This window comes from Lithobates pipiens, unplaced genomic scaffold, assembly GCF_037356315.1.
Source record: "Lithobates pipiens isolate NorthernLeopardFrog02 unplaced genomic scaffold, aLitPip1_a1.2 Scaffold_8, whole genome shotgun sequence".
Classification (NCBI taxonomy): Eukaryota; Metazoa; Chordata; class Amphibia; order Anura; family Ranidae; genus Lithobates; species Lithobates pipiens.
In genome coordinates, this window is record NW_027507903.1 from 299,609,271 (window position 1) to 299,633,529 (window position 24,259).

General features: G+C 41.4%; 1 protein-coding gene across 2 annotated transcripts in view; it reads right to left on the minus strand.

The window, feature by feature from the left end:
• Nucleotides 1-3,974: 3,974 nt before the first annotated feature.
• Nucleotides 3,975-24,259, minus strand: part of CFAP43 (cilia and flagella associated protein 43) — a 135,795-nt gene continuing 115,510 nt past the window's right edge. For both annotated transcript variants that reach the window (XM_077472592.1, XM_077472593.1), the window contains 7 exons: nucleotides 22,373-22,580; nucleotides 17,583-17,695; nucleotides 12,244-12,403; nucleotides 11,212-11,376; nucleotides 8,562-8,642; nucleotides 5,640-5,790; nucleotides 3,975-4,277 (listed from right to left, as the gene is read on the minus strand). In XM_077472592.1, the coding sequence (XP_077328718.1) occupies nucleotides 4,105-4,277; nucleotides 5,640-5,790; nucleotides 8,562-8,642; nucleotides 11,212-11,376; nucleotides 12,244-12,403; nucleotides 17,583-17,695; nucleotides 22,373-22,580 (1,051 nt within the window). In that variant the 3' untranslated portion in view covers nucleotides 3,975-4,104. The remainder of the gene's footprint in view (nucleotides 4,278-5,639; nucleotides 5,791-8,561; nucleotides 8,643-11,211; nucleotides 11,377-12,243; nucleotides 12,404-17,582; nucleotides 17,696-22,372; nucleotides 22,581-24,259) is intronic.

Consider the following 24,259-nt stretch of genomic DNA (forward strand, 5'->3'; position numbering starts at 1 on the left):
GACTTTTGGAAAGAAAAAGTCAGCCTGAGCCCACACACGGGCGGATTGTCCGGTGGACTCTGGTCCGCCAGATCAAGTCCGAAGGATAGTCCGATCGTGTGTACGTGGCAATAGAGGTTACAGCACACATTACGGCTCACTGATTAGTTGCTAAAGGTTACAGCACATGATTGGTTGCTTGTTGATTGGTTGCTAGAGATTACTGTGGATATGACCTCGGGGGGCATGATATACGTATCAATGCTGCCGGTGCCCCTATTTACATATGAATGTTGTCGCTATTTACATATGAATGCCAGTAATTTACATGTAAACACAGGGTCTGCCGGTGAGTCATCTTTACACATAAATAGGGCAGAGCTGGGCAGCATTAGTAGCAGCACTTCACACTGACATATTGGGACACAGCCAACCAGGATAGTTGGCAAGTATGAGGCAGCTACTTTGGGCCCCACAACAATGACAGGCAGTTGCTCCTTTTGCCCTGCCTTAAAAACGGCCCTGCACATAAAGCATTTTGTCCTGTGAGTTGGAGTTCACTAAATTATAATCTATTTTTGAAATAAACCCCCTTCCACTTTTTTTTTTTAAAACATATTATTTTGTAAAATGTAGAGGGATCTAAAACTGTTTGATAATGAGTGTTATAAAAATTCCTAATTTGTAAGAAATTACAATGTTCATTGTTGATATGTGACATCTTGTTTTTAGGGATGCAAATGAGGTGAATGTAGAATTCTTGATGAATTTATGTAAGTTTATGAGGTTATTATCTATCCACCAGGAAAATGATCTTGTCTATGTATACCTGGAGAGAACTTTGAATCCCTTCAACATTCGTTTAGCAACAAATATAATCCAATGCCGCGTACACACAATTGGACATTCCAACAACAAAATCCATGGGATTTTTTCAGACGGATATTGGCTCAAATTTGTCTTGCATACACACGGTCGCACAATGTTGTCGGAAATTCCAAACATCAAGAACGCGGTGACTTACGACGAGCCGAGAAAATTGACGTTCTATTGCCAGTGCGGCTCTCCTGTTTGATTCTGAGCTGCGTAGAACTTTGTGCGTCGGAATTGTATACAGACGATTGGAATTTCCAACTACGGATTTTGTTGTTGGAAAATTTGAGATCTAGATCTCAAATTTTGTGTGTTGGAAATTCCGATGCAATATGTCCGATGGAGCCTATACACGGTCAGAATTTCCGACAAAAAGCTCCCATCGAACATTTTCCGACGGAAAATCCGACCGTGTGTACATGGCACAAGATGCAAACATAACATCCCAAGAACTACTTAACTTTTGAGCCTAGATATCAACAAAGCTTTCAATAGCATCACTTCGAGTTACCTAAATATCATTTGGGCTCAAGGGAGAATTTCTTCATACGTTTCAGTCACTTTATAACAACCCTTAAATGAGAATTCGCCTACCAGGGTGCAGCTCTTATTCATTACCCAACCTATCACTTCATTACCAAATTTGCTTAAAACTCTACAACACTTCTAATCCCTCTCAGGATTAACAGTCAATATTTCAAAATCCATTGGAATTCCGATAAATATACCTACAACACAATTTAGCGCCTTTAGAAATTAATTTACCTTTCATGGCCCATGGATTGTCTTTCTTACTCAGGCCCCTTTCACACTGGGGCGGTGCGCTAGCGGCCGAAAAAGGGTTAAAACCGCCCGCATAGCGCCGCTGCAGTGGCGCTTTGCCGGCGGTATTGCCGCGCTGTCTCATTGATTTCAATGGGTAGGAGCGGTTTAGGAGCGGTGAATACATCGCTCCTTCACCGCTCCAAAGATGCGGCTAGCAGGACTTTTTTCACCGTCCTGCCAGCGCACCGCTCCAGTGTGATAGCCCTCCGGCTTTCACACTGGAGTGAAAGGGGCCGGTTTTTTCAGGCGCTACACAGGCGCTATTTTTAGCGCTGTAACGCCTGAAAACCGCCCCAGTGTGAAAGGGGCCTTAGGGATTTGTCTTACCCCAGACATAAAATTCTTATTTTCCAAAAACTATAGAACGATAAAACTATGGAAATTATATCATATTGCTTTTCTAGGTAGAATTACAGAATGTGATACTTTTTCTCTTTACTAGCATCAATTTACATTTTCACTGATGTAGTTTTGGGTTTTTTTTGGGTGGAGATTTTGAATATTTTTTTTCAGGCAACAATCTTTGGTGTATATTTTTCCTTTTTTTTCCCCACTGTCATTTTATTTTCTGCGTTTTATTTTTCTACCACACTAGGCATGGTAATTTTTCTGGCTGTACAGGGAGCAAATCCAATGATCAGACTTGTGCTGACATGGTTCCCTGCACAGCCATTCACACGTGATTAGAGCCAGAGGCTCTGATAGGCTTCGAAAAAGGGTGGGCTCGGGGCGCAGTGAGCCCACCCAGTTATGTGATAATTAACAAATGAATATTCAATATTGTCTTCCTGATTCTCCTCCTGGCCAATCAGGACTCGTTTCCTGGTCGAAAGGAGAAGCATTCCAATTGGCCTAGGAGGAGGGAGGGGACGCACCGCGGAAGCTGCTGTGATTCCAGGAAGGAGACGCAGGAGAAGCTGACACCTGTCCGCGCCATAGATGGGGTGAGTGCCATGCTCATAACTGACCAAGTGGTGGATTGGGGGGGGGGGGGGGTTGACAATGGATGCACCATTTGCTGCCCCCGACCCCCGTACCAAATTTACCTCCAGCTGCCACTGTCTAGGGGACTGGGTAAAGTAGTTTTATACCTGATCCTCTTCTCTTGCAGGCTCCCTTGCACTACTAGACTACTCTACCCTACACTTTGCCGTTTAGATGCCCCTGACATCATCAAGACAGATGCAAAGACCATAGCCATGCATTGGATGTGAGAATGCCAAGGAATAGTCCACTGCCAAAGCGTATTGCCATTTATCATAGAGTGGAGGATTGGCTGTAAAACCACTTTTACCATCCCCTAGACAAGGGGTCTCCAAACTACAACCCCCCTCCCCCCAGCTGTTCAGGAACTACAATCCCCATCATGCCTAGTCAGGGCTGTCTTTAATATTGATTGGGCCCTGGGCAAATTTTTTTTTAGGGCCCCCCTCCCCCCCATGCAATTTCACTCTCCACCTTCTCAGAGACATAAAATAAATAGCAGCTAGACTTAAAATCAGTTTACTGTATCAGATCAGGCAGCGATTGTGATTGGTTGCCAGAGGTTACAGCATATCATTACCGCTCACTGACTGGTGGCTAGAGGTTACAGCACTCCTTAAGGCTCACTGATTAGTTGCTAGAGGTTACAGCACATGATTTCTGCTTTTTGATTGGCTGCTAGAGATTACTGTACTGCTCACTGGTTGCTATAGGTTACAGCACATCATCTCTTCACTACAGCGGGGCATGATATACATATGAATACTGCCTTCATTTACATATCAATTCCGTTGGCCTCAGTTATTTACATATGCATGTCACTGCAATTTACATATGAAGGCCGCTAATTTACGTGTAAACACAGGGTCTGCGGGTGAGTCGTCTGTACACAACAATAGGGCAGAGCTGTCCAGCATTAGTATCAGCACTTCACACTGAGATATCAGGACACAGCACAGGACTATAACTTCAAGGGACAAGGGAATGTAAACTGGGATAGTTGGCAAGTATGAGGCAGCTGCTTTGGGCCCCACAACAATGACAGGGCCCAGGGCAGCTTCCCCTTTTGCCCTGCCTTAAAGACGGCCCTGTGCCTAGGCATGTCTGTGAATATCAGAGTTTTACAATGCCTCATGGGATGTGAAGTTCTGCAACAGCTGGAGGGCCATAGTTTGGAGATCCCCGCCCTAGACTAACTAAGTATTTAACCCTTGCAGTGCAGGCACAGCTCCTCTGCAAGAGAGGACTTTTGCTGGAGTTTGGCTTTAAGGCACTGATTTCAAGCTCCAAAGAAAACCCTTTCTTACACAAGATAATACTATTTATTTATTCATAAACTGTTCTCCACCACATCAGGTGAAATGAGCAAGCCAAGCCAACCAGACATAATAAATACAAATTAAAGATAGAATATTGGTTTGGGTAATCTTAGGATGGTAAAGCCTAGTACTCCATTTGCATTAATGCTGGGAAGGTTTTCATCCTCAGTCGATCAAGATCAGCGCGTTGTATGGCGATCTCATGAGCTTGCGCCTTTACAAGATCTACCAATTTCCGGCGCTGCAAAATGTCTACGTATCTCTGTCTTGCACTCTTCTCGGCACTTTGCTCTAGCCCTGAAGAAAATATCAAAAAACATTAGTCATAAACATCATTTATGTATTGATTGTGCATACATTGCTTCATTTCTTTAACCGCTTCCAGACCGCCACACATACATTTACTGCGGCAAGGTGGCCCAGGTGAGCATAAACATGTACCTCTACGTGATTTCGTGCACTCGGTGTAGGGATCGTCGGCGTCCCGCTCCCGCTATGATTGGACACAGCGGGAGCTAATGCCACGACCCGCAGATTGTTCACAGGAGAGACGGATCAGCGGTGTGCCGATGTAAACAAAGCACACCCCTGATCTGTCAGGGAGGAAAAGTCAGAGATTGTGTTTCAGCAGCGCTGAATCACGATCTCTCTGTACTTCCAGTCAGTCCAGTCCCCCCCATAGTTAGAAACACCTTCCAGGGAACACATTTAACCTCTTGATTGCTCCCTAGTGTTAAACCCTTCCCTGCCAGTGTCATTTATACAGTAATTAATGCATTTTTATAGCACTGATCGCTGTATAAATGTCACCGGTCCCAAAAAAGTGTCAAAAATGTCCGATCTGCCCACTGCAATGTCGCAGTCCCACTAAAAATCGCTGATCACCGCCATTACTAGTAAAAAAAAAAAAAAATAATAATAAAAATGCCATAAATCTATCCCCTATTTTGTAGACGCTATAACTTTTGCGCAAACCAATCAATATACGCTATTTGTTTTTTGTTTACTAGAAATATGTAGAATACATATTGGCCTAAACTGATGAAGAAATTAGTTTTTTTACACTTTTTTTTATGGATATGTATTATAGCAGAAAGTAAAAAATATTGTCTTTTTTTGTTTATAGCGCGAAAAAATAAAAACCCCAGAGGTGATCAAATACCACCAAAAGAAGGCCCTATTTGTGGGAAAAAAAGGAGATCAATTTTATTTGGGTACAGCGTCGTACGACTGCGCCATTGTCAGTTAAAGCGGCGCAGTGCCGTATCGCAAAAAAAAAAAAGGCCTCGTCGGGAAGTGGGTAAAACCTTCTGGGGCTGAAGTGGTTAAAATACAGGTTAAATACAGGTAAAACATACTACTATTTATGTTTGAGAGTTAGGAAGGGTTAGAGCCTCTGTAAAAATTTTAGTGATGTCTAAGTATCCATCATGTAGATTTTTTCCCCACTTCCTGTCCCGATTTGAAACATGTAACCATGGCAGGATGTGGGCAGAATCTGTTGAATGGGGAAACAAACAGAAATAGAAGCACTTTGAGCTGTTTTGTTTGAACCTTCTCTAATGATCTGTGTGACAGCCAAGCAATTAGCATTTTCAGAAGGAAATGTCAGCACTGGCAGCCTACATGAAAGCTTTACTTTCATACATCAGAACTTACCAACTACATCATAGATGTGTTTCCTTTCAGAGAAGGAGACAAGTACATCCTGCAGTTCTGTATCCAGCTCTTCATCTGCTTCCATTTTTCTAATATATTTCTCTAAATCCTCAAGAGTTTTTTTGTAGTGTTTTACATTTTTCTCATGTTGCTGCAAAAAAAAAAAAAAAAAAAAGTGTGTTTTAGCTTTCCACACATCTGTGAATATATATTAGCATTTAATTGTGGTTTTCACACTGCTGGTGGAACAAAACCGATACGGTAAAGCTGTTTTGTTGCCATTTGGTTGACATTCATGTATTTTGTATGCTTCAGCATTCTAACACATTGGGTGACATTTACTAAACGGGAGCACTCCGAATCTGGTGGAGCTGTGCACAGTAGCCAATCAGCTTCTAACTTAAGCTTTGACAATGAAACCTGGAAGCCGATTGGTGTCTATGCAAAGCTGCACAAAAATGTTCACACTTCAGTTTTAGTAAATACCCCCCCAGTATTGCATCACAGGTTAAAAACTAGATAAATGCTTGCTGCCTGAAATCCCTTAAGAGTGAGCTCCAGCACTGTGCATTCTCAAGAGATTTTGAGCAATCAGCTTTCCCAGGCGGCAATGGCAAGGGACAATACCATCTGGTGTCCATAGGAAGTGCTGGAAGCTGAGGTTCAATTTAAGTATTTTTACCTATTCCTTTTACTTGTTTTTTTTTTTGTAGGTTTTATTCATAGAGCGGGGGGTAAGAAAATAAATGGAGGTCTGCTTTAACTGTCAAAGGTCAGGTTAGGTATGTGTGTTTACAATTGTGAATTTTCAAAGTATAAGAAGCCTATCTGTGGCTCCTGATATTACGAGTGATGCACATAATGTACTACTGTATACATAATGTATTACTAGACAGCATAGTCAAAGAAATACAAGAGGAAATGGTGGTCAAAGACTGCGGACATGCTACAGATTGATTGCGAACTGGACACATGCTGCAGAGGGCAGTGAGAAATTGGGAACATGTAACATGAGGCTAGAAGAGAACACTGTGATTATCGCTTTACAAATCAATTCTCGCACTCCCATTACACACTGCTGGGGTCCAAGAACCACACAACAAATACCAAAGTCTGCATGTTGGGTACCAGAAACCTATGTACCAGCTTGCTATCTGCTGGAGAGCGGAGCGTCTTCAGACTCGAAATTCCAGCTTCTTTAACCCCTTTACGCTGACCGCAAGCATTCAGGTCATGTGACAACTGTGATTGGCTGTCACAGAGATCATATGATTGGAAAGTTCCGAACCGCAAGTATGCATTGGGAACTTACTGACCCCCACCAGCTACCTTGGTGGCAGCACGCTCTCAGCCCAGTAAGTTGTTTTAACAGGGCCGCATATATGCAGTTGCTCAAGATTATGGCCCACCCACCGAGCGGCCGCATATATGTGTATGGCTGGCGCCAAGAGCTTAACCTGCATGCCTTTCAACTTGGCACTGGGTTCAATGCATGTGGTTTCAAAGCTGAGCTCCAGGTATGAATTTTATTGTTTAGTTACATTGGTCCAGCTTGGGATCTTGTGGGGGCCACTATGGAAGCAAAAAAAAAAAAAAACACTGTAGTAGTCACCACTAGGACAGCGATCGCGGCTATTTGTTTTTAAATCCAGTTGCTCTGCACTTCAGCCATTCACAGAATGACATTTTTCTCAATGAATGCAAGCTATTTTCTGATTAGAGGAGTTCGAGAAGTAGGGTGGTGACATCACCTCATGCGGTTCAGTACGGGACCTGGAAGACCAAGATATTCGCTGTAGTAGCGGCGACTACTACCACTGTATTCTCTGTATTAACTGTATTCTCTGCTTCCAGTCCCACAAGTATAGCATAAGTATATTTACATTGGTACATGCTGAACCAATAACTATGCAAGAAAATCCATACCTGGAGTTCACCTTTAGAGCAGTCAGATGGTCATAGCTTGTGAAAAAGCATTTACAGTCCATATATCCTTCTCTGTTTTTATTTTATTTTAACCAGCTGATGCCCAAAAGAATCAAAAAAAAAAAAAAAAAAAAATATATATATATATATATATATATATATATATATATATATATATATATATATATATTTTAATAACAAGTTAATTTTAGAATATGGATTATTTTGTGCCATCTTTAACACACAACTTACCCTCATCATCCTACATACAAAACAAAAATGATAATTTTATCATTAAAGAATTTTTATTGAAATTTCCATACAAATAACAGAAAAAATTAATGATAATTTCAAAAGACATTTCACGCCTGTAGTCACCTTAAAAAGTTTTTTCACATAGATAACAGCTTTTACCTCTACAGTTGTTACACCAGCTTCTACATAGGTCTACTACAATCTTCAAAAATACTCCAGTGCTAAATTCAGAGATTTTCTCTTTCCCAATGCTTCAATGCGCAATGCCTCTTTGGGGTGCAGCTCTCCTCAGACTGGGAAATTTTCAATAAACTGCAAAACCACACAAGGATGCAAACACCTCATGCTTTATCATAGACAAGTTTATCATATCCACCAAGGCAAATGGATATTTACAAGCGGATAAAAACAGTAAGCATAAAGCTGATGTGCTTCAGCCGAACGCAATGTAACAATGTAACCTGTCCCAGGATCAAAACCACTGGATGATTGACGCGTTTCGAGGGAGAAACCTTCCTCAGAGGGTTTTGTCCTGATGGTTGTAATAAACTTGTCTATGGTAATGAGCAAGATGTTTGCGCCTTCCTGTGTGTTTTTGCAGTCTACATATGTCTACTTTCATGTAGCCAGCTCATGGTACTGCTAGTAGTAGTTAATTGCATTAATTGGAACTTGTTTAGCCCGGGTGACAGCTTCTACATAATGATTAATAAAATAAATACTTAGCCTTTTAAAACATACTTTTTCTTGGACATTGATAGTCTCTTCTAGGACCTGGATCTGGTTGGATACACGCTTGTCATAATTGGATTCATTGAGAAACTATGCAAGAAAAAATAAATATCAGTTAAATGAATAGACAATGTACAATAAAAGTTTTATGGCTGTTTTACTTGTTCCAGTTATTATATTTACGTTACAAATCTGATAGAAAGGTTTGTAAAAAACAATCAAATGCTGCTTTCCTTGCTGCAGACCTATGCTGGGAAAATAATGCCCCATATATTTTGTTGATTTGTATTTACATTATATGTGTACTTTATTTTACACAGGGTGTTATAATTTTCCAAGCGCTGCATTTTTTTAATTTTTAATTTTCTTCAAGCATACTATATACTTATTTGCATGTAGCTGATTTTGCACCATTTAGTGCTGACTCACGCCTATTGTTTTGTTTTGGTTCAATTTACAAGTACACATTACCTACAGAAAGCATTGCAATGCAATATGGATTTCCTAAAAATAAAGCTTAGCTGAAGCTGCTTTAAAACAGACTTTCTATTATTAAAACTGCATCGGAAAGAGCAGGCAGGCATTGAGACAGATAAATCACTTTTTTGATATATGATAAATCATTCACATCATTCATTGTACCACTGAGGTATTGAGGCTTCTGCTTCAACAAAGCAGTTAGGTTTAGCCTTACAAATGTGCAAAATGGGGCATGGAGCGCCACCTGCTGGCTAGGAATTTAAATATGAATGAGGAATATTACATATTTATCTGACTAATTTATATATTTTTAAAGTTTTTTTTAGCCCTGAACTTAATAAATAAAATAAATAATCATCAGCATGTGAATAAGCCTAGTGACTGGCCACACTGAAAACTTATGGTTAACAGAGCCATACTCATTGTCATCTGACCCAACAGGTCCAGCTGTCATTGATGACCTGACTCTGAAATTAAAGCGGACCTTTGGTAATTTTTTCAAAACTTTACATCTATTAAATCTTCTGCCCTTGTTGTTTTAACTTTGGATAGTAAAACATTTTTTTTCTGCCAGTAAATACCTTATACAGCCCACTTCCTGTTTCTTGTCTGGTAAAAAGCCTAATCTTATGATATCATGTACAGCTCTCTCTCTCACTCTCCTGAGAGTTTTCCAGGGAAGGAGGGGGTCATAAGAGGGCCAATGAGAGCTGCAAAGCTGGAGGTGTGCCTCTGTGTGTCCATGTAAATCCAGGAAGTGAACAGGCAGCAGCTTCAGCTGCCCACAGTTAAAATGGTTGCAACCAGACTCAGTGGAGGGAGATTTCTGCAGCATATTTGGCAAGTACAGAATCACAGTATATATAAAATAATATGCAAAGTGGTTGGAGGGAAGAATCAGAATGGCAAAGATGTTTATATTACAAATTATGCGAGCAGACTGCTCTTTAATAGTTCCTCGGCTGTCTGTGGCTTTAAGCCACAACATTGGCATGACAGTCAGGCAGTTCATATTTTCTAGGATGGTGGTAAGCATTTCAGCCTACATTTGGTGCCGGTTTCCTGCACCACAACAAATCGCACTGCCCTTGTGATCAGCAGCGGGTTTCAGTGCCAAGTTAATGAGACCCAAAATGTTTGCCCGCAGGGGATTGCATGGTACAAATGTACCATATGATCCGGTTGCAGTGTGTTTCCAAAAGTAGTGTATGCAGTACTTTTGCTGTGGTGCAGTGCGATTTCAATCCATTCAAAATAAATAGGCTCAAATTTCACTGCACAGAATTGCATGTGAATCGCACAGGAACACGCAGCGTGAACCTGTGTGATTCACATGTAGTTGCTAGTCTGAATGGGCACTTAATTTTTTTTTTTTTAATAGTTGTTCCTTCTTGTAAATCTGTATATGATTATGTGGGTTTTATAAAAATATTCAAAAATTATTAGCATTTTTTTGTGCATTTTCCGTTTTGCAGAAACACACTACAGTCCATTTAACATGGTTTCCTATGGATGTAGTTCACATCTGTGCATTTTATTGAAAGGGCCAGGAACTTTTTTCTGGTTTTTGATTCCATAGACTTCAATGGATCAAAAACGTGTATTGAAAATCGCAAAATGCACCTGAAATATGCAACCTGCATAGGTGTGAATCAGGTCTGAGACTGGATTCACACCTATGGCATTTTTAGTGCTTTTTGCATTTTGCAGATTTGCACTACAGAACGTGTTCCATAGGAAACCATAGTAAATGGACTGTAGTGCAAATCTGCAAAATGCAAAAAGCATTAAAAATGCATAGGTGTGAATCAGGCCTAAAATACTATACTAAAACAGAGTACAACACTCCACAAAACACGGATAAAGTTACATGTGACTGTTTAACTAACCAATGTAAATATTTAGGTCTGATTCACACTTGTGCAGGTGCATTTTGCATTTTTCAATATACATGTTTGATCCTTTGAAGTTTATAAAACCAAAAACCAAAAAAAGTCCCTGGCTCTTTCCATAAAATGTACAGATGTGAACTACATCCATAGGAAACCATGTTAAATGGACTGTAGTGTGTTTCTGCAAAACTGAAAACGCACTAAAAAATGCATAGGTGTGAACCAGGCCTCACAAAGATTCTTAATCTTAATTAATTCTAATATAAAGTATTTGCAAAGTGTCATACGATCTGAATATCTTTAGTCACGCGGAGCATCGTAATGTCCCTGGATTTCTTTTTCAAGTCTTCCATCTCCATTTGGATCTTCTTGTGTTCCCACTCAAGCTGAAAGATTCCTTTCCGAAAATCTTTGCTCTCCACCATGATAGTGATTTTCTGTTCTCCCAGGCCCTAGGTAAATGCATGGGACAGTAGAATACAATTTAACAGTGCTACATTAGTGTTATACAATCATCCTGTGTATATGCAAGTTTTACTTAGAAGTTGCTTTTGCTAACCCTTATGCCCCGTACACACGATCGGATTTTCCAACGAGAAATGTTGGATGTGGGCTTGTTGTCGGAAAGTCTGACCGTGTGTATGGTCCTTCGAACATTTGTTGTCGGACTTTCCACCAACAAATGTTTCTTAGTAGGTTCTCAAATTTTCTGCCAACAAAACTTTGTTGTCGGAAAGTCCGATCGTGTGTACACAAGTGCGACGCACAAAAGTTCACGCATACTCAAAATCAAGCAGAAGGAGCCGCACTAGCTATTGAACTTCCCTTTTCTCGGGTCGTCGTACGTCTTGTACGTCACCATGTTCCGAATTGTTGGCCAACATTCGTGTGACCGTGTGTATGCAAGACAAGTTGGAGCCAACATCCTGCGAACAAAATGCCACGGTTTTTCTGTTGGAAAGTCCGATCGTGTGCACGGAGCATTAGTCGAAACAACCTCCATAAATATAAGACTTTAAGCTTGTCATGTGGTATACATATGACTCCAGTGGTGGGCAGTCCTCCAGCGGGTCCATGACACCAGAAGACCGATGACATCCAGGGGAAGAAGGAATTACTGCAAGGGGGCAGCACCCGATGAGAGGTGAGTGTTGCAGCCAGATCTGCTTTTTTTATGTTTTAAACCCTATCTGGGATACTATTTTTTAATAATATACCACAAGTTGGGCTTTAACAGCAAATATTTTATTCTGAAGCAAAAAGAGAACATAACGCCACATTTCCCACAGATAAGCATACATAATAAGATTGTCATTTACCCTTATGCTGCTATTCAAATCTTCGATCACACTCCTGTGCAGCAGGATCGCATCAGCGTAATTAGGCATTAAATCTGTATTTTCAACTTCCACTTGCCCTTGTTTAAGTATGAACTGGACAGTCAAATCCAATAGAAACTTCATTTTCTCATTACGCAATCTGCCATGGTGAGATGGGGAAAAATATTTTTTATTATGGATTAATAAATCAATAAAAAGAAAGTAGACGGTAGTCAGTCAGATTTCATTTGTCCATTTTACCTTACTTATATCAGTAAAAGGTTCATTTAGATGAGCTGCTATTGGTTACACCACTTTGCACAGTGTCTCTGTTTAGCGCTGCCTTATGGAATCATCCCCACCTGGCCCGTGTTGACAGGCTTTGGGCTTATGTCGATGACATCAGTTTGAGATGTGTTTACAGTTATTCAGAATTCATTGACAGCTACTCTACGTTACCTCCCAACTTTTTGAGATGGGAATGAGGGACATCTATCAGCAAAAGTATGCAGGCATAGAACACACCCCTGGTCACGCCCCCTTAAAGGAAAATTGTACAAAAAAAACAAGATTGGTTAAACCCACAAGTGCTTTTTTACCACTACTATTCCTTTATATTGGCTTTTGGAATTTACAAATGCAGCAATTTAGAAATCAGATGAAAGCTTTAGTGCTGGAAAACCCTTTTTGATAGATAAAAAGTGCATTTTATATACATCTATATAGATCAGACCAAAATGAGGGACAAATGAGGAGGAATGAGGGACAGAGGGACATTGTTCCAAATCAGGGACAGTCCCTCCAAATCAGGGACAGTTGGGAGCTATGCTCTACGTTTGGCTTGTAGGTGACCTCCTTCTGAAATGCATCTCACCTGCAAAAGTGTATTTCTATAAACTTGTATAGGAATGCAAAACCTTTCTAAAGCAAACAAAAGCCCATCAACATAGGCCATTAAGATGTTGATACAAGAGTCAATTGCGGTTGATTTACGAACGCATTTTTGCTTGCACATGATTGGATGATAAAATCAGCAGAGCTTCCCCTCATTTCAGATCTTCTCCTCAGATCTACAGCGACTGCACTTCCAAGTGCACTCGCAGTGAACTTGTAGTGCAGAGTGGATTTGACTTCAGTAAATCAACCCCTTAGGGCTTTCAATTGAGATTGGATATGATTTGTTATTCATGTCTGAAACAACCTCTTTAAGGTAAAACACCTTCTGGGAGCAGCCCCCCCCCACCTATACTTACATGGGCCCATCTCGATCCATGGATGTGCATGAGAGCAGCATCTCTCCTGGGTCTCTCTCTCATTAGCTCACACAGCAGTACATTAGCTCACACAGCAGTAGGAGCCATTGGCTATTGCTGCTGTCAATCACATCCAGTGAGCCAATGAGAAGAGAGTGGGGTGGGTTTGAGCCATGCTCTGTGTGTGAATGGACAGTGTCCATTCACAGGAGTGTGGCTCTGGAGAGAGCCTGCTTGAGTGCCCCCATAGCAAAAGGCTTGCTATTGGGGGCATTTGGCATTTAGCAGGGGGGGGGGGGGGGGGAACCAGGACCGCCTGCAAAAACCATTGCACAGAGTGGGTAAGTATGACACGTTTGTTGTTTTTTTTTTTATTACAACCTTTACAATCACTTTAAGATTTGTTCCACACCAGTGACTCACAAAGTACCAAAGCTAGAGGATCACACGGACAACCAGGCAACTATCATTTCAAATGAGAGGTCAGCAGTGGCAACCTACTTATTTTCTTTTAACTCTTTTGTTTTTTGATGTAGCAATGTATTTCCAACATTTTTCTGGTGTCTGCTCGTGTGTAGATTGCGGGTTTGCAGCAAATCATTTCATACAAAGAAAACAATAGTTCTCTGTGCTGCTCTCTTGTGCGATATGTTTTTCTCCCCTCTCACCTCTTTACAAACACACAAAGGAAAGACAGATCAATGACCTAGGTGTGCACAGGTCATTAGGCTGCATAAGGTGTGACATAAATATCAATCAAAATTTTCAAGATAAGTCTTGTTTAAAGGGAAACTCTGGGAAGCCTCTACTTATACCCTGGGTGCTTTTTGCAGGGAACAAGGCTGCAAAATCTCTGCTCCGAGGTTGACCTACTGATGACTGTACAGTTCATATCTCATCTCTAATGTTTGAATTAAAGTAGATGTAAACCTAAAATGGATGACATTTAGGCCTCATGCGCACTGGTTTCTTGTAAACGCTTATTCCCGACACAAGAAAATCAGCGTTATAAACTCACCCAAGCTGCATTTTTTTACACCAGCTTAGGTGAGTTTAGCAGAGTTTGGAATTGGCCATTTATTTATTTAATTGGCCAGAATTTTTATTTATTCTGGTCATCAAAATAAATAAACACACAAATGCGCCTAGCGTTTGGCGTTTGTTGTGGTCAAAATTTCCTCTCCTAGGGTGTTCAGAAGACATCCTCTAAACTTCTGCATTGAGTTGCATCTTGATATAGCACGGTCCATTACCCCAAAGGATCTCAACGCACTTACAAACACATACACTGGCCAATTTATAGACAGGATCTGATTAACCTACCAGCATGTCTTTTGCATAGCTCCCAACTGTCCCTGATTTCGATGGACTGTCCCTGATTTGGAGCAATGTCCCTCTGTCCCTCATTCCCCCTCACTTGTCCCTCATTTTGGTCGCAGGGCCCTCCCTTCCCCAAAACACCCCCCATGTTGAGGGCACGCGGCCTGGTACGGTTCAGGAGGGGGGGGGGGCGCTCGCTCGTCCCCACCCCCTTTCCTGACTGACCGGGCTGTGTGCTCAGATAAGGGTCTGGTATGGACTTTGGGGGACCCCCACGCCTTTTTTCGGTGTAGGGGTTAACCTTAAAACCCATACCAGGTGACAGGGCTCACAAGGTGTCAAACATCGTACCTGGAGTCACGTTCAAAATGAATAGACTTTAGTCCGGGTGTGGGCAAGTTCGTTCATTTGGAAAGTCCGGCGGACTAGCACACAGACGGGCGGATTGTCCGGACAGCCAAGTCTGGCGGACAATTTTGAGTCAAGTCTTCTTTCAAAGCCCGCCATACTTTTGAAAAGAAAAAGTGCGCCGGAGCCCACACATGGTCGAACTGTCCGGCAGACTCTGGTCCGCCGGATAGTCCGATCGTGTGTACGCGGCATAAGACATATAGCGGTATATTCATATACTGTACACAAGTTAACCTGCAACAGTATAGAGCTAACGATTTAGACCATATATAGAAGAATAAACATATTATATAGTATAATTAGCCTATCTATCTGATTTGACTATAGGCTTGTGCTTATGTTTTAGTATAGCTCAGGGCAACCTGTGGGCATGTGAATTTTACATTTTTGGCTACAGGGTCTTAACCTCTGAGAGACAAAGGATACTAACTGACACTAGTTTGATAACTTAGCACCAAAAAAACTATTAATGAATATAAAACCACTTCTGCTCCCCAGAAAGACCTATTGACTCTCTGAGCGATATGTTCAGTAGTGAAAAAGTATCTAAAACTTGTAAAAAAAAAAGTATCTAAAATATATATAAAAATATATAAAAAGTATAATATAAATATATATATATATATATATATAAATATAAATAATATAAATATAATATAAGTATAATATAAAAAGTATCTAAAATTATCTATTGAAAAAGTATCTAAAAGTGCAGGCTCCATTCACATCTCAGCGTTTTGAATCGTGGGCAGATTTGCCCCGATTCTGCCCACGATTTCAAAGGACCGAGGTGTGAATGACAAATTGCAGAACACACATTTGAGTTGCCATTGATTTGAATGGCACCTAAAATCATGGCACAGGTTCTGCCACGATTGTTGTGCCATAAATAGCGCTGCAATTGCGGCAACCCACATTGCGTAAAAAGTAGCTCCTGATCTTTCGGGGCGACATGCTTCATGTTTTATATCGCAGCAGAACCAATATTAGGTGCTAAATGGCATCTCAAATGTGTGCTATGCGATTTGTCATTCACACCTCAGTGCTTTGAAATTGTGGCCACAATTGCGGTATATCTGCCCGCGATTCAAAACGCTAAGATGCGAATGCAGCCTAAGAACAGAGGACTGATTCGCAGATTTACTTTAAACCAGGGGTTCTTAACCTGGGGTCCATGGATGAGTTTCAGGGGTGCATGACGGTCAGATAAAAAAAGAGAGATAGAAAGACAGAGATAGAGAGTAGTAGTAGTAGTAATGGTAGTAGTTACTACAAGTAGTAGTAGATTTGAGCAGAATTTAAATTGCTTTGTGCAATTTGCACAAGATGATTGTATTTCATTTTTTGTGGCCATTACTTTTTGCATGAAAAGGGTTTTTGTTAAGATTGTTTACTTTATTCCAACCTTGTGTATGTCATATATGGGAGTCCATAGAGTTCATCAGATTCTTAAAGGGATCAGTGATTCAAACAAAGAATCACTGCTTTAAGCATACACACAAAAACATTTGGCTATCCTGAAGACACTAGTTTTTACAAATTGTCTTAGGTACCACACTGGAGCAATGCTAATTTTATTGGAGCGGCACCATTTAATTGAATGGGCCTTCTTCCACTCCAACAACATGCAAAAGAAGCTCATGTGTCAAATTTTGGTACTGAGCCAAGCATGTCTTGCGTCATGGATTTTTGTATGTTTTTTCCGTGTTCTGTCCTGCAGAAAACAACAAAACACACAACCGCTACCCACTTTTGGGGTGTCATTAAGAAATTAAGTTTTTGCACATTTGTGGAAATGCAAGCAGAAACACTTGTTTTTCTGCCCATGTTTCTGCTACATCCAGGTGTGAACTGGGCCTTAATGTTAAAGCAGAGTTTCGTCGGAAAAAAATAAAAATAACAAATACTGCAGCTGCTGACTTTTAAAATAAGGACACTTACCTGTCCAGGGAACCCACGATGTCTGCACCTGAAGTGGTGGTGCTAGCATTGCTAGTAAGGGAATCAGGAAGTGAAGCCTTGTGGCTTTACAGCCTGGTTCCCTACGGCGCATGCGCAAGTCTCACTACATGTTGTAAGTGGTCCCTGCTGTCTTCTGGGACCTGTGTGTCTCCCAGAAGACAGCGGGGGGGACAAAGGAAATCCCGGACATGGCGTAGTTCGCCACAGATTCTGCTGTGCTCTTTTGCTGGAAGTGGGAGCGAATACATGTATTAGATGGGTATCTGCTCCCCCCTCCCCCCTGAAAGGTGCCAAATGTGACACCGGAGGGGGGGGGGAACCGGATCAGCGGAAGTTCCATTTATGGGTGGAACTCCGCTTTAAGACCACATTAAAATGTTACATTATAGTTACATGTTAAGATCTTGCATAATATTCTCAATGTCCTGCCGTGTCTTCTCATCTTCTTCTATCCTCTTATATAGAAACTCCTGCATTTCAGCCAGGATCTGTGCCTTTCGCTTTACCTAAACCAGTAGAAAACACAAGTACAATAACATAACTAACACATTTATCATACAGATACATAAACAAATGAAATGTTGAAAGTCCAACCATGTTCTCTTCCACAACTTTATTAGAATTTTAAGTAAAGCCGTAGGGTGTCTTACCTTATTCCCTGCTCCAGCAGGGTCTTTCAATCCATGAAAAAGTTCCCCCACAGAAAATATAAGTTTTAGTTGTATAACAATTGCATACCTGCCATTAATTTATATTGCTATATATCCTCCAACATGAAGGCTCTCGTAGATCAGAGTTAGAGCTGCACATTACAGAGGGGCCTTGACAAGACAGTGCGGCTTCCACATATATTTGCAAATGTTTTTCAATTAAAACCTCTGTTTTTATTGCAAGCTGTTAGACGTAATTCGTGGGGTTTTTTTGTCTCATTTCCAGAGTCCAGCTTCGTTTTTAAACAAAACATGTAAAACATTCAGCTTGCGGGCACCATACCATTCCTATTGGCCACTGAGGATCTCACTGCCCATACCTTTAACAGGCACAGGAGGCCTTAATGCCTGCAGTCTGACAAGGCCATCAGGCAGCATGTTTAACACCACTAAAGGGTCTCCAGGTCAGGCTTTGTGAATGGGGAACCCAGCACTGCAGGGCTGGTGGGCAGGAACTGGCTGCTGTGTCTTAGCCATCCGCAGGCAGTATCCATTCACCACCTGTATGTAAGTGGGGTTCTGATTGGCCCACAGTTGGCACAATATTACTCAAGCTCCTTCTTGGATAGGACAGCAATCCACTGCTATAGCCCAAAGCTTCCCACAAACAGCTATTAGCCTTCATATTCCTATAAAAGGAATGTGCACACAAAGTTATAGCTTGGCACTTTACTGTTGTTCTTACAGATGGCAGTGACACATCATATCGATATACTATCTGGTGTCGCTTGGCATACTTCGCAAATCGCACAGTCCACAGCAGTCAAATGTTAAAGCCACACATTGCACATCACTGTTAAGCCATCTTCCCTTAATAATCTTTTCCTCTCCTTGGGAGCAACACTGTGTTGGAACCCAGCTCCGTAATGCCACTCTCGTACTCCCCAGGGTCATTGGTACTCACTCAGAGGGCTCTGTTTTGCCCATTAGGCCTTGTGCATCCCCTTTATATCATTCCAGAGACACCACTGCTAAAGCTGCACCTCCAGATTATGTACCCTTTGCCCAGGTGTCACTGGAAGTCACAGGGTATTAGTACTCACAACAGAGAACACTTTGCCTAGCCTAAAAGGCCTTTTGCATCTTGCTCCCAATCCAGTTAGATCATGTTCCCAGTCTAGTTGGACCTTGCTTAGTGGGACAGAAAGACTACAGTGGGCAGCACAGTGGTGTAGTGGTTAGCACTTTAACTTAGCAGCCATGGGGTCCCTGGTTCAAATCCGGACCACAACACCATCTGCCTGGAGTTTGCATGTTCTCTCTGTGTCTGCATGGGTTTCTTCCAAATACGTCTGTTTCCTCCTGACATGCTGGTAGGTTAATCAGATCTTGTCTATAAATTGGCCCTAGTATCTGCGTATGTGTTTGTAAGTGCCACAGGACCGTTCGGAGTAAGACCACACTATATCAAGATTCAACTCTTCTGGATATTGGACTATCTCACCCAGGGACTTCTGACCTATGCAGGGCCTTGGCTGTGTTGACTAAATCTGCATAGGTGTGGGGTGTTTGGCTGCCTAAGGCTCACCCCATTCTTACTTTTATATGGGCACTGAGTACACCCATTATATTGCTAAAAAGAGCTTCTCTAAAGGAGGGGCCATCTAGTGAGGGGCCATCTAGTCAGCTAACTGCAGCTGCTTACATGTCAGTCACAACGGCCTGTCTGCTTGGCATGCATAGTGAAACAATATACAGTAAAATAGTGAAGGTGCTGCACATTTAATTTAAGATAAAGCAGGAGATGAACAGTGATTTTGACCTAAAGAAGGTACAACTGGTCAGTGAATTTGAGTTTGTATTTAAACATTTCCAATTACCATTTATATCTGTTAACGTGTGGCCCATGGATAAAAGTGCCACCGCCTTTGCAGACTGCAGGGAATGTTATCTGGAAATGGTGTTGCAAAGTAATTTTGAGTTAAAGAAGATGAATATGAGTACATAAAGGTTTGTATCCAAACAATTCCAATTTATATCTGATAATGTGCGGTCCATGGATGAAGGTGTGACCACCTTTGCAGTCCATGATATGAACTGAGTATGACATGTCTGTGGCAGGAAGACTTGACAGTTGGAGTATCCAAACTATCCAAAACAAAGGTCAGAACCATTTATGTTTGTCAGGTTCCACCAATAACTAGAATTTTGGGTGAACTGGCCCTTTAATTTTCGATTTTTTTTTCAGCTGCAGATACATGCAAAAACTGCAGTAATGCATGAAAATGTATAATCATATGAAGATAGCCATCATATTAACCACTTGCCTACGTGAAATTTTTCACATACATGTTAAAATCTTCAATTTTTTTTGCAAAAAAATGACCTAGAACATTAGAACCACAAACATTACATATTTTTTGAAAGCTGAGACCCTGGAGAGTAAGATGGTGTCTGCGGAAAAATTTTATGTCACATGATTGTCAAACACACATTTTCAGGAAAGAATACACTTAATTTTAGTGCAGAAAAACAATAAAACATTTTATCGTAAAATATAAAAGATGATGTTACGTGAAGTAAATAGATACCAAACATGTCAAGATTTAAAATTGCGCACATCTGTAAAAGGGCAACAAACAATGGTACCTTAAATTGTCCATAGGCGACGCTTTAAAGGCCTTTACAGGTTATCAGTTTAAAGTTAATGTTTGCTATGGTGCTAAAATTATTGCTCTCATTTGAATTCTTTATGTTGATACCTCACATGTGTGGGACAATCATTGTTTACAGACCTACATGCATGTTTTTTGTATTTGTATGCGAGCACAGGGGGAACAGGGGGTGCTCTTACATTTTTTTTCAATTATTTATATATATTTTTTTACACTTTCATATATATATTTTTTTTTTTTTTCTTTATTGTTATCACAAGGGGTGAACAATCCCCTTGTGATAGCTTTGGGCAGTGACAAGCACTCTTTATAGATGACGTCAGGGGTCTATTAGAACATAAATGTCTCCCCTGCCCTTCAAACATCTGATCAAACACAGATCATGTTTGATCAGATGCTTCCCTTGATGTACTGGGCAGGGAAACAGATGTCCCTCTGTCTCTTCTGTGTGCAGCCAACCCAACTGCTTACAGCGGTCCCATGCTCCCCAGTGGAATAGGAGAGCATGGGAACGGCGGTGGGCAGCAGCGAGAAAAGTGAAATAAAAAGATCACATTTAATGGATAACCCACTACTGACAAAAAAATTGTACCAGGAGCATGGCTGCAGCTGCTTGCTAGTGAGGCCCTATACATATGCTCTTTGGGAGTAAATGGTTAAGCAAATACTGCCTGGGGAAATAATGATAAGAAGTGTTATGCTGTATGTCCTTTTTTTTATAGGATCATCACCTGCGGGGGGGTATTAGTATCATAAATGTATATGGGTTAGTATCCTAATAGCAACAGGTCCAGCCTTGCTGATATCAGGGGCACACCAAAGTACCAGTGCCAAATGCTGATGAGAAGGCTTTTGTACCATGAGGTGTGCTAGGATGGAACAACCTCTTGTTGCAACCCCTCACTAGTGAGTTATTTTGTGTAAACGCTGGGAAGATTTTTAATATAAGACAAAAGTTGTGACTTCTCCCGGAGTTAAAAACTTCCCCACCATTGTGCTGCATTTTGTTATAGATGAGCAGGTTGTGAAACTTATGCTGATCAATTTAAATGTAATTAAAATAAAAACAATGCTCCCATACCACCGTCATTCCATGTCCATTGTGTGGCAGCAGGATCTTCTAGCCAATGTCTGTGGCTTCTTGTTGTGATTAGCACTCTATTCTTGCAGTGTTAGGATCCTGTGCCAAGTCCTGACCCGGTATATTATTTTCAGGAAGTTTATGGGCTCATGTACACTGCAGCTCAAAAAAATAACTGTTTTTACAGGCATCTTAGTTTTTATTTCAGCTTAGAGAAGATTGTACTTTTTTGGGCTCTTTTGCACGTTTTTATGGAGCTTCTTTTGAGCATAAGCATTTTTTTTTTCACAAACCCTCCCTTCAACTAATTTGTCCTATTTTTTGTGTGTTTTTAAGCTTCTTTGAGCTTTTTCACGCTTTTGCATGTAAGCACGCTCAGGCACGTTTTGCCTGAAAAAGCCATAGTGTGTATGAACACATTGGCTAACATAGAGGAGAGTTTCCAGGCAAAAAAAAACCGAGAGCTCCAAAAAGTTCAAAAGCCTGTAGGAGCCGCTTCTTTAAGCTTCTTTGAGCTGCAGTGTGCATGAGCGCTATTTGTTGTTTTTGTGTTTGAAACAATTCATTCTGGTAGCTTCAGTTTCTTCCATTACTTTGAAAAGTAATGCGAGATTAACCGCCTTCTGCCCAAATTGTGTGCATCTGTATAAATGTGTTAAACATTAGATTGTAAGCTCAACTGGTGCCTGGGAGAATGGTTTTATGTACTCTGAAGTATTTTATAACATGGAAGTAATGTGTAAATACAGAAAATAAATGCTTGTTTATGCTACTGACCCTCTGTTCATATTCCATTTTAGACCTCCTTGCTAGACAGAAACGTTCCCAAACTGGAAGTTCGAGTCCTTCTGGCATGTGTTCTGGAGCATCTAATTCATCCATCGCTTTCATGAGCTGAGCAATTGAATCACTGTACGTTTTCCCTGATGCTGGTCGATCACCAAAAGGGACCTCATTTTCTGTCTGAGTCCTAAGACGCTGAACTCTACAAAATGTACATAACAATTATTTAGATCAGGGCTCTCCAAACTTCAAAGTGCCAGTTTGGAGGTCACCAATTTAGACAATAATGTAGTTAGCAATTCAGTACACTTAGGCAGTGCTTTGTGGTTATTGTGCAATTATACACTTTTTTATAAACATACAACCAAGAGTAGGTTTCCCATTTTATGCTGTTTTGTTGAATTTTTACTTTAGCAGTGCTAAAGTTTTTAAAACAGTTAAATAAATATAAAATAAAGTAGTATGGTAACCCATATCAACCTTTCAAAAACTTTGTTCTGGCTATGGTAAGCTCATGATGTTTAAAATGAGATACAAGTTGTTTATAATAAATCATTACTTATTGCTGATCTGCACTCTTATTAACAAACACTCTCTGCTGTAAAACATTAAAGTAGAACTATAGGCAAAACTTATTTTTTTCATTTTGAATAGGGCAAGGCAGAGGCAGCTCTCTAATTAGGAAAATTAGGTGGCCGCCTTATGCCTTGCGCTCACAGGGGCCTCGCGGTCACCTAATTTGCCTGTTCTGTATGTGGGAGAGCGGGAGGGAATGTCCCGGTCAGTGTCCCCAAGCAGGCGGGGTGAGCAGGTTGGACTGGTAAAATGTCTTTTTGTATACAGCGCTGCCTGCTGTATGTTGTAGAGGTGGAGGCGGAGCTTCCGGCCACTGCTGAACCCATCAGGAGGAAGTGTCGGACTGGGCTGGGGAGCAGGGAGGACTCTGATGCCTCGTAAAAAAAGTAAAAAAAGGCTGCTTGCTCTGCACTGCTGCAGACAGGCATGACACCCGCCGGCCGCTGCTACCCTGTATTCTATCTGTATCAGAGCAGTGCACATAGCGAGTATACTATGTGCATCAGCACACAAAGTCCAAAGCAGTCACTTCTGTGAGGCGGAGTGATCTCCGTCCGACATGAGCTTTCTAGTCCCGCCTGGCGTGATGTCATTCACAGGCCGGGAGACGGGATGTAAAGGCAGAGGAGAGTGCTGCTGCCAAGACCTGCGAGGAGCCAGTGAAGCCCGGTGCAACAGTGCAAGTGAGTTTGCAGAGGCTAAAAACCTAAGGCACTGTTGTGTCAGTATCTTAGTTGTGTGAACTTCCTGAAATTATTAACTCTTTGGGGGAGGGGGGGGGTCGTTCATTTGTAATGCTATTAGTAATATGCAGCATGGAGGGGGTTAATGTACTGCCATGGATGTATTAGTGACCAGTGGCAGTTAATTAACCCCTCTGTGCTGCATTAGTGCCACCAGTGTCAGGGTTTATTAACCACTGTATGCTGCAGCATGAAGTGGTTAATAAACCCTGACACTGGTGCCACTAATGCAGCACAGAGGGGTTAATTAACTTCCACTGGTCACTAATGCATCAGTGGCCAGTGGTGTATATTATTTTTGTGCTGCCCTAAGCAAAACTAAGATTGAGCACCCACCCCCATCTAAATTTGTCCCACGCTAGGCGCAGTATACTGTTATTGTCTCATGGTCTGATGGGAAATGCACATCCATTCACAGTGAACAGCTGCAGCTTCCTCATCAGACCCCGAGACATGAGGGCAGAGGATGGGGTTAGCAGAGGATGTGACAGCACTGGTGGGCACAGATATGCGGCACTGGTTGGCACTGATAAGGAGGCAGTGATGAAGCTGCATTTATTTG